Source organism: Acinonyx jubatus, chromosome C1 (assembly GCF_027475565.1).
Source record: "Acinonyx jubatus isolate Ajub_Pintada_27869175 chromosome C1, VMU_Ajub_asm_v1.0, whole genome shotgun sequence".
Classification (NCBI taxonomy): domain Eukaryota; kingdom Metazoa; phylum Chordata; class Mammalia; order Carnivora; family Felidae; genus Acinonyx; species Acinonyx jubatus.
The window spans coordinates 15,408,007-15,418,663 of record NC_069381.1 but is presented as its reverse complement, the minus strand read 5'-3'; the positions used below and the strand labels follow the sequence as shown (position 1 = coordinate 15,418,663).

The 10,657-nt window shown below is 53.4% G+C and overlaps 1 protein-coding gene across 5 annotated transcripts in view; it reads left to right on the top strand.

Annotated features, from left to right (window-relative positions):
• Positions 1-10,657, top strand: part of ECE1 (endothelin converting enzyme 1) — a 113,272-nt gene that overhangs the window by 78,578 nt on the left and 24,037 nt on the right. For all 5 annotated transcript variants that reach the window (XM_053208475.1, XM_027060171.2, XM_053208472.1 and 2 more), the window contains 4 exons: positions 2,026-2,147; positions 3,876-4,022; positions 5,117-5,182; positions 6,217-6,408. In XM_053208475.1, the coding sequence (XP_053064450.1) occupies positions 2,026-2,147; positions 3,876-4,022; positions 5,117-5,182; positions 6,217-6,408 (527 nt within the window). The remainder of the gene's footprint in view (positions 1-2,025; positions 2,148-3,875; positions 4,023-5,116; positions 5,183-6,216; positions 6,409-10,657) is intronic.

Here is a 10,657-nt window from a genome sequence, read left to right as displayed (position 1 = left end):
AGTTCGAGCCCCACAGTGGGTGTAGAGCCTACTAAAAAACATTTTTTTAATATGTTTTTATTGTTTTTTACACTTATTGATTTTTTGAGAGACAGAGCACAAGTTGGGGAGGGGCAGAGAGAGGAGACACAGGATCCGAAGCAGGCTCCAGGCTCCGAGCTGTCAGCACAGAGCCTGACGTGGGGCTCGAAATCACAAACTGTGAGATCATGACCTGAGCTGAAGTTGGACGCTTAACCGACTGAGCCACCCAGGTGCCCCTAAAAAACATTTTTAATAAAAAATAAATAAAAGAACTGGCTTAGAGCTAGAGTCCCCCTGACCCCACCTCACCCCACCAAAGGGTGTGAATTTTCTTTGGGCTCCATAGCCATTTGCATTAACCAAAGCACCTCCGTGTCTCCCGGTCATTTCTTTGCTTGGCTGTGTTCACTACTAGACCATGAACTCCCTGAAGGCAGAGACTACCTGGGTCTTATTCATGTCTGTAAAACTGGAGCCAAGCCCAGTGCCTGGCACTCAATAGGTGCTCTATGTTGGGGCCTTCATGAAAGAACGTCTCCGGAGAGGCTCCATAGGAAAGATGGCCTCTGGGAGAGGCCTTGAAGGGTGTAGGATTTTGACAGTGTCCCATACAGGAGGGCCAGGGGGACGTTTTTCTTCGTGTGTTTTCTTGTCTGTTATCTGTGTCGTCATACTAGAAAGGAAGAAGCACTGGGACGGGGAGATTGTCTTTTGTGTCCCCGAAGCTTGTGCAGTACCTAGCACAGAGTGAGCGTCTAGCATCTATTTAGTGGATGAGTGGATAAGGTTCTGCCAGAAAAGTCTTCATGGAGGAAGTGGGGTTTGGGGGAGTCTTTGAAGGAAGCAAGAGAAGGAGTTTCTGGGTCCAGGAGAAGTGAATTTGAAATGAGGAAAGGTACGGGGCGCTTGGGTGGCTCCGTCGTTGAGCGTCTGACTTCAGCTCAGGTCATGATCCCATGATCCGTGAGTTCGAGCCCCGCGTTGGGCTCTGTGCTGACAGCTCGGAGCCTGGAGCCTGCTTCGGATTCTGTGTCTCCCTCTCTCTCTGGCCCTCCCCCATTCATGCTCTCTCTCTGTCTCAAAAATAAATAAACATTAAAAAAAAAAAAAAGAAATGAGGAAAGGTGACTGTGGAGCAGTGAGGAAGGGGTTCCCCAGGGAGGCAGCAAAGTGGACAGACAGAATTGAGGGGGTCAGGGACCCAGGCGTTATCTGGAGCAGGGCTCTGAGATGAAGGCTCAGGCATGGGAGCTCTGGCAGGTAGTAGGTCCTTCACGACCTGAACAGCAGGATGTAGTCACCTTCCCTGGGTATAAACAGGGCTCTGCCCTGTGCTGGTGCACGTACAGGAGTGTGGCCCTCAGCAGGCGGCTCCTGGACCGGGACACTGAGGACAGGGAGAGGGGGACCAAGGTCTCCCAGGCGTCCCGGTGTAAGGATAGAGGTGCTGACTGTTGAGTTAGGAAGAGACACGGCAAAAGCACTCTGCGTGAACTGTAAATCTGATGAACAGCCTGGACCCTCAGGGGAGAAAGGGAGAAGGAAACTCCTAGGGAATGAGGCCTTGGAAGCTTCCATTCAGCTCCAGGCTTTATCCCAAGAGAAGTCATCTGGGCTGAAAACCAAGACAGGCCTCTGTCCCACACACCAGGCGGGGGTGTCTGGGCCACGTGTTAGCCAGCAGGGAAAGCAGGGTGTCCTTCTGGGTGGCCCATGCTGCCAGCCTAGGGACATGTCTGTGAACCTGCCTGGCAGACAGGGAGACACATGGTATGCTTTTCTTATTTGCACTCAGCAAAAATTAGGAAGCACCTCATTTCTCAGGATCTGCCCAGGGGCAGTCATATACCCGCTGTGACTGAGTCTTTGTGGCTACCTGACAGGGAGAAGTCCTAGGTCTTTTTATAGCTGAGAACACCGAGGCTCTGAGAAGGACTCCCTCAGTGCTACCCACTGAGCAACTGAGGGCGTGTTGCAAACTGCTATCCCTTGTCATTCCAGAAAATTCCACAGCCAGTGTGAGCGAGGCAGAAAGGAAGGCCCAAGTATACTACCGTGCATGTATGAATGAAACCAGGATCGAGGAGCTTAAGGCCAAGCCCCTGATGGAGCTGATTGAGAAGGTGAGTTCTTGGAGCAGGCTCTCATGGATCTCTTCCAGCCTGAGCCACCTGCCTCCGCCCCTCTGGCTGCCACCCCAGCTCTCAGGTACCACTGGGGCCTGGCGACCTCACATCTCCAACCACCGCACCCAGCTGGACTGTAGAACCTGTCGGGGCTGAGTGTGTCTGAGTGTGTGTGTGTGTGTGTGTGTGTATGTATGCGTGCACGTGCTCATGTGTACGCATGTGTCTCTGTGGGTGGGAATATCTGTATTTGTGTCAGGGTACGCGTCAGCACCTGTTGTGGATGTGTGCCACACGTATGTATGCCTCTCTGCATCTGTGTGTGGGATGGGGGCCGTATTTATAGAAAAAGCATTTCTCTACCTTGTTGATTCCCTTTCCGCAGAGGGTGTGTTTTTGTGAAGAGGGGTATGTTCCAGAAGGACCAACTGAAAGTCTCAGATCTGAAGCAGAACCCCCTCCCCCCCGCCCCAGGGCACCTGGGTGGCTCAGTTGGTTGAGCGTCTGACTCTTGATTTCCGCTCGGGTCCTGATCCCAGGTAGTGGGCTCAAGCCTTGTCGCTCCGTGCTGAGTGTGAAACCTGCTTAAGATTCTCTCCCTCTGCCCCTCTCCCCACTGTCTTTGTCTCTCTTTAAAAAAAAAAAAAAGAAGAAGAAGAACCCTCTCCTCCCCCATGAGGAGGGCCCCAGTTACCCCAGGCCTCCCATTCTCTCACAGGGGAGGACTCTTTCTTGCTGGGCACCTCCCAGTCAGCCTTGGATGGACTCTGCAGGGGCTGCCTATGACTGGCTAGGCTGCCTGACACCCACAGAGGGTGGCCATGGATGTTTCCCAGCTGTCTCATGCTCCCTCAGGGCCCCGCCTCCTGGCTTGGCTCTGAGAAGTCATTGCAGCAGGATGGGGAGCTGTGGACACCGGAGACCAGACAGTCCTCCCCTCTGGCACTGGTCCCACATGCCAGTGTGTGCCAAGCCAGAGACACCGAGGAGATTACAAAATCCCATCTCCGGGGCACCTGGATGGCTCAGTTGGTAGAGCATGCGACTCTTGATCTCGGGGTCGTGAGTTTGAGCCCTGTGTTGGGTATAGAGCCTACTTGAAAACAAAACTCCCAGGGGCACCTGGGTGGCTCAGTCGGTTAGGCATCTGACCTCGGCTCAGGTCATGGTCTCACGGTTCATGAGTTTGAGCCCTGCATCGGGCTCTGCACTGACAGTGTGGAGCCTACCTGGGATCCTCTCTCTCATGCTCTAAATAAACAAACAAACAAACAAACAAACAAACAAGTAACTTAAAAAAAAAAAAAAAAAAAGAGTCCAAGCTCTGAGAGACACTAGAGACCATGGCTTTATCAACCTTTTTAAAAATACGGAGACTTTTTTTTTCCGTAGGCACAATTGAATTTTGTGCACAACTGAATCCACATGAGTCAGTATTCAAAAAGTGAACAGGGTGTGGGAGAAGTCTCCTTTCCATCCCCATCCCCAAGAGAGCAGCTGCCACGTGGATTCATTGCTCACTCATTTAGGGCAAATCTCGTTCCACCCAGCGTCTCCTGTTGCTGGTCAGACACTCGACGAAGACCATCCCTTTCATTTGCTCTTGAGGCTCAGAGAGGTCAGATGACTGCTCCAGGTCACAGACCAAGTCCGTGGCAGGAGCAGAATTCACACCCGGGTCTCCTGCCACCTCTTCACCTCCCCCTTCCCTCTCTCTGCCCGCAGCTAGGGGGCTGGAACATCACAGGTCCCTGGGACAAGGACAACTTCCAGGACACCCTGCAGGTGGTCACCTCCCACTACCGCACGTCTCCCTTCTTCTCTGTCTACGTCAGTGCCGACTCCAAGAATTCCAACAGCAACGTGATCCAGGTGAGCTGGCCTGGGTCCCCAGGAAGACGAATGGGCATGTTTTGCATTTAACCTGTTCTGAGTTTTGCAAGCGCCGGAGTAGGGGCAGACTTGCCCTGGGCGACAGGCCTCTGGTTTCTGAGCCTGGATTATTTCTGGAGACTCTGGACCGTGAGATTTTTGTCGGCAACAAGTCACGAAAGAGCAGGCTGCCGTCCTCGGGTAGGTGGGGTCAGTGCAGCACAGACGGGTCTCCGGGGTTCTGATCGGTCACCGTGGGCCCCCAGAGTGATGCCAACTCCTGGACACAGCTAAAGCCCCCTCCCGGTTCCCTCACCTCAGCCTCCGCCCTTTGTGGCTCTGCTTGGAATGGCTTGGAGTCCCTCTCTTCCTGCCGGAGCCTGCCCTGGACTTTGTATCGGCACCCCCAGGGAAGCCCCGGCCCTGATCCGCCCACCCTCAGATGAGGAAGCGAGGAGCCCGGGCTGGGGGCCGTGAAGGCCGAGTTCCCATCCAGTTCTGCCTCTCACTCAGCATGTGACCTCGGGCAAGTGCTTCAACCGCTCTGAGCTGCAGTTTCCTTCTCAATCAAACGAATTGTAACAACACCTCCTCTAGGCTCCGAGAGTTGCTGTCAGGAACTGACCCTCCCCTACCTGCCAGACCCTCAGCACGTCCTCCCCTGGCTCTCTCCTTTGAGTCCTCATTCCAGCTCTGAGGGCTAGGTTATTATTTCCCCTATTTTCCATGCGAAGAACCTAAGGACCAGAAAGGTTCAGTGACTTGACTAAGGCTACAGGGGTCTTAACCACTGCACCGTCTTGGGAAGTGTTTAATTAAGTAGAAGCGCCATGCCAAGCCTCAGAGGTGTTTAGAGGGAGGGTGGCTCTAGCCCTTCGGAAGGGCCCAGAATCCCCGTGTCCGGGCAGCTATGCAGCCAGACATGTGTCTGTTCCCACGCCGGCTGGCCCCACCCCAGAGGGGTCCTCCGCTACCAGCTCCTGCTCTGGCTGGGACCCAGGCTGGTCCTGTGTTGCCATGTGCCAGCTGTCCCCACAGCAGGCGGTGTGTATGTGCGACAGGAGACCCCCGCTCACCCCTGCCTTTCTCTCCAGGTGGACCAGTCTGGCCTGGGCTTACCCTCAAGGGACTATTACCTGAACAAAACTGAAAACGAGAAGGTGAGTGTGCTTCTTCAGAGAGAGTGGCTCCCAGCCCACACCCTGTGACGTTTTACCCTCTCAGTGTCCCCTCCACATCACACCTGTGCGGGTCTTTGAAGCTGGAGTTGCACTGAGGAATCAGTTATCTGATGGATGATAGATAGTCCCTGGCAGAAACAGACTAGCTGTTTCCCGTTCAGGCATCGTGGGCACAATAGGCAGGGGATGGACAGGTGTCTTTTGTCCCCACTGTAGAGCAAGACAGCAGTAATGGCCATGGCCATCTGTGGGTGCTAAGCCTCTTATATACTCACCTCTTCCCCCCGCCCCCCCAGTAACCCCGCAGATACAGAACGTCTCTGAACTTCATTCACCTCATCTGCCATGTGGGTATTATTTTTACCTTGCCTTTTATAGAGGAGAGAACAAGGCCCAGAGATGCTAAGTGACCCGCCCAAGGTCACATAGGGGTGAGGCTGAGATTCACATCCAGACCTGCTAACTCCAAAACCCATGCCTCTCATGATGTCCCGGAGAAACCTCGTCTGTGGTTCATCGTGTGTCCATTCATCCTGCCCACTTGTATTGGGCGTGCACCTACCAAGTGCCTGGTGCTGGGGGGAGAGTGGGGACTGAGACAGTCATGGTCCCCGCTTAGAGTCTAGCAGGGGAGGCAGACGTTAATGAACTAACCACCCAGTTGGAGGCATAATGACAAATTGTGATAGCTCAGGGGTGAGCTGAGAAAGTCGAACACGGGGACCTAATTCGGATCTGGGGACATGGTAGAGGAGGGCAGCTCAGAAAAAGCGTGTTGTAAGAACTGAAGGGTGGTCTGTGGGTAGCTTTCCCGTGATGGGCGTCCGAGCAGGCGTGTGGGTGGGGAACAGCAGGGACCCCCACCCACTCGAGCACCTGAGGGCTTCGTGCCGAGTTCCGTGGGCAGCCGGTCTGCGGACTTCCCGCACTGGGCTGGCCCTGCCCCACCCGCCACCCGTGTCCAGCGTGCAGCAGGTGAGACGACTGATAGACTGCGGGTGCTGGGCCCACAGGTGCTGACGGGATACCTGAACTACATGGTCCAGCTGGGGAAGCTGCTGGGTGGAGGGGACGAGGCCACCATCCGGCCCCAGATGCAACAGATTCTGGACTTTGAGACGGCACTGGCCAACATCACCATCCCCCAGGAGAAGCGTCGGGACGAGGAGCTCATCTACCACAAAGTGACAGCTGCCGAACTGCAGGTAACGTGAGCTCCGGTTGACGTGGAGCCCGGGGCAGGCGCAGGGCTTCAGGACGTAGGGTGCTGGGCTGGAGCTTTTATACCCACTTCATCAGGTCCCCAGAACAACCCTAAGGAGCAAGGATGGTTGTCGCCCCAGTTCACAGATGGGAAAACTGAGGCTCAGAGAGGCTAAGTTATCTGCTGAAGGCCACATAGCTTTTCTGTAACAACAGCATTTACCTGGGGAGGCTCTGTGGTCATGACGATAATAGCTCACACTGATTGGGCATTTCCATGCTCAAGCCCCAGTCACATCGAGCCTGGTGTATATACAGCAAACAATAGACCTGAGAGGTGGGTTCTGTAGTCACTTGTCCCTTTTCCAAGCCAGGAGGTTAAGTGACATGTTCAAGGCCCTGAGGCTCCCTAAGTGCCAGGGGAGCTGGACATTGGACTCACGCGTGGCTCATGGCATCTCTGTTCTTGACCACGATCCCTGGCAACCTCCTGGAGGTGAGAGGGGGTTTCTCTCTGTCACCGGGTGTAACCCATCGGAAAGCAAGTGGCCCCTCTGCTGAAGGCTGCCCCCTGGTGGCTCCTTGAGGCTTGCAGGTGGTGAGTTGACTGCCAGTTCACCGTGTGTTGGCGTCTGGCTTTATCCCAGGTCCCCAGGGTCGCAGAGGAATCAGCAAGGTGGCCTTGGCCAGTCTTCCTGTTTCCTGCCATTGCCTAGGAAGCCTCGGTGAGGCCTGCTTCTCCGCTGGGGAGGGTGACTAGGCCACTGTGTAGGGGTTCCACCGAGATGTCTCCTCCCTCCTTGTCTACCTTGACCAGCCAGGTTCCGCCCACCCATTGGAGTTGGCTCATGCACTCTCCTTTCAGAAAGAACACCTCGGTCCCTACCCTTTTTCACCCTCCATTCCTTGCTCTGACAGGTATAGGGCCACCGTCAGGGCCTTGCTCTGGAGGTACTTCCAGGGTAGAGAGGAACACCAACCAGGAAGCAGTCCCAGACTCACTGCTGAGTGCTCTGGGTGAAAGAAGGTGGGCACTAGGACCCGAGTAGGGGGAAGTCAGGGAAGGTGAGTGGGATGTGTTGGCGAGAGGAGCACCAGGCTGACAGGGTGTCCCAGGTGGAGAGACAGCCCAGGCAAAGCTGGGGATGAAGGTGAGAGAGTCTCTTCTGGGTGCCAGCTGCCCTTCGGGTCCCCGGAGGAGCTGGCATCGGGGCGAGTGGTGTGCGTGGGTTGTTACAGAGATCAGCAGCCTGTGTTGGGGACCATCTGGCACCGTGTTGCCACTCTGAGGCCCGGAGGTCAACGGAGATGCTGTCTGTGCAGTGTGATTTGGTTTGCTCCAGCTGTCCACTTCTCAACGCAAGAAGGGCCCCAGCAGCAGCCCAGCCCCCCACGGTGGCCATAATGCCAACCGACCACCCCCAGGGAAGCAGAGGAGACACAGTAGCCCTGAGCACATCTGCCCCAGCGTGGCTTCCGGGCTGTACCCCAGGGCACCTTATAACATTGCTTTTGCTCTGATCTTCGAGCAAGACAGGAAAGGCTTTTCCTCCCCCGCTGCTGCAGAGCCCTCCAGGTAGGGGAGGACTTTAGCAGAGGTACAGGCCCTGGGCTTGGAGTCAGAAGACTGCTCTGGCCCAGCCCCACTAGGAGCTGTGTGACCTTGGGCAAGTCACAAGACCCCCATGTGAGCCTTTGTTTCCTTCCTCACTCATTCACACCTGCTTTATTCCAGAACACAAGAGACAAATGAGAGGCAGCCCCTGTCCCCATAAGGTGCACTGGTTCTTTAGTCACAGAGTTCTTTGAGAACAAGTTGAAAACTCTGGAGTGTCTCCCAGGGGAACAGGGCATGTGTGCATATTAAAAAATTATGTCTAGCATTTAAAGATTAAGTCCTGGACCCCTGAAACCTAGTATCCTCCAAAAGAATCTCTTCCTGGCCTGCCCACAGGGTTAAAGAGGATGAGATGAGGCAAAGGATGAAATTTCATTTTGTAAGCTCATGTGCACAATTCAAATGTACTGTAGTAATCGTTATTCGTGTTATTCCTTTGTTGTTGATGATGCCAGCCCACGTCTCTAACACTAAACCAATTTGATTTATTCCAGCCTTGGACAGAGAATGCCTTGCTATTCCCTGGTAGCTGGAAATTTGGTTTTCTTCCTATACCCCAGGTGACTCAGGGAAAGGTGTGCCAGCCTTCACAGTATGTGTCCAGGCTAACCCCACCAGAATAGAGTGGTTCCAGGCCAGCCCCCATCAGAGTCTGAATTCAGAGCCACGAATCAGACATCCTTCTGTTCCTTCTCTGGGGGCCTGAGGCCCTTCTCATTCCTTTCTAAGACCTTCCATATCAAAAGTTGTTTGAGAGGTGCCTGGGTGGCTCAGTTGGTTAAGCGTCCGACTCTTGGTTTCAGCTCAGGTTGTGATCTCACAGTTGCATGAATTCGAGCCCCGCACCGGGCTCTGCGCTAACAGCATGAAGCCTTCTTGGGATTCTGTCTCTCTCCCTCTCTCTGCCCCTCCCCTGCTCGCTCTCTCTCTCTCTCTCTCTCTCAAAATAAATAAACTTAAAAATTAAAAACAAGAAAAAGTTGTTTGAGCATGAGTCCTGTCCTCTGCTCTAAATTCTCCAGCTGAGATCATGTTTGATAGCATCTTCCTTTTCTCTCTTATTTTGCAAGCCTACTTGAGCTGGCTGGTTGGTGACCAGCAGTACTCTTTGGCTGCAGGTTTGGAAAATAGAGCTGACTGGTGTGCCCCAAAGGATTTGAGTCACAAGTGGAATGTCCCAGTCAGTTAAAACAGCCGTCTCTATGGAGACAGATCTAGGCACACATGTTTAAGTTAGGCGTTCACTAAAGCAAGATTGAAAATGTGAAAATTCTGTTCAACACACACCTTATCTGGGGTTATGGGAATTTGCCTGCATGGAACACCTGCTCTCCCTGACGAAACAGGCATGTGTCAAGTGCACAGGGATTTATCACCACCTGATGTCTGTACCCTGATTAGAATGTTCCAGTCGCCTGCAGTTTGTGAAGCTCTCGTTCATTGTGTAAACAATGACATTTTGTAAACCTGGTGAATTTCCCAGGCGTCTTTGCCAACAGATCATGCAGGCAGGTGTCTCTAAGCGTTGAGCCCTATTTGACCGTCTCACCTGGACACCTCCCAGTTTTGCAGCCACAGAAATTGTTAAAGAGAAGCCCCAGAGGTTACCTGCCTAGGGGATTCTTGCCAGAGAGAAAGAGTTAATGGACAAGCTAGGGGGAAAGGCAGCTCAGGCTTAAAGAGCAGGCCATCCCCACGAGGTACAGAGCAGCCAACCACGGTGAGGTGGGGGGGAGGGTGCAGAATGTTGTCCCCATTTTATTTGTATTTATATTTGTGTTGGGGGGGGGCATTTTAGAGAAAAGCTACAGAACGGCTTGAGGTCCCAGAACAGTTCATGGTGAGGACTCTGATCCATGTCTCCTCTTGGAGTCGGGTGGGCAGGGATGTGCGGGAGCCTGCCGGGCACGCCTCTTTGGAATCCTGTCTAGAGCATCTCTGACAAAAACCACCGCAGGTAGTTTGCGGTAGGTCCTGATGCCACTATGAATCGCCTCCCTGCCCCCCCAAGAGCTGGCACACCGCTGCCTGTGGGAGCTGCCCTCTTCTGTCCTCGGAGGTCCTTGTTCCCCAAGAGCTGAGTTACCCTTTGAAACCGGAGAGACGAGGGAGCCTAGAGTTTAGACCTGCACAGTCACTAGCTAACTACGTGAACTCAGAAAAGTCACCTTAGCTCATCTGCAAAGTCGGCATCTGTTAAGGGGAGGGCTTTATGACTGCTTTCTCACTGAGGGTATCGTAGGTAGTTACCAACAGGTTATAGGTTCATCTGATGTTGTAGATTGATTTTACATTGTACATTATTGATCGATCTTACCAAATGAAGGCCGATTGTAATGTGTCTCTTGCAGCCTTTGTCTTCAGTTCTGCCCTTTTGCAAGGGAACAGAGAACAGAATTTATAATCCTTCAAGCCCAGGCCCACGCTTGGGAGACCTTGAGAATGATTACAATAGTTCATATCGATTGAGTGCTTGTTAAGTGCTGGCTACCATTCTCTGTGACTGACACATACCATATAACACAGTATATGTTTGCATCTTGTAAAATTACAGGGCGAAAAAGTAAGAACAACAGGCCGTGTGGGAGAAATTGGACTTAGAGAGTTCCAGGGCCCTGCAGTTTATGAAGCTC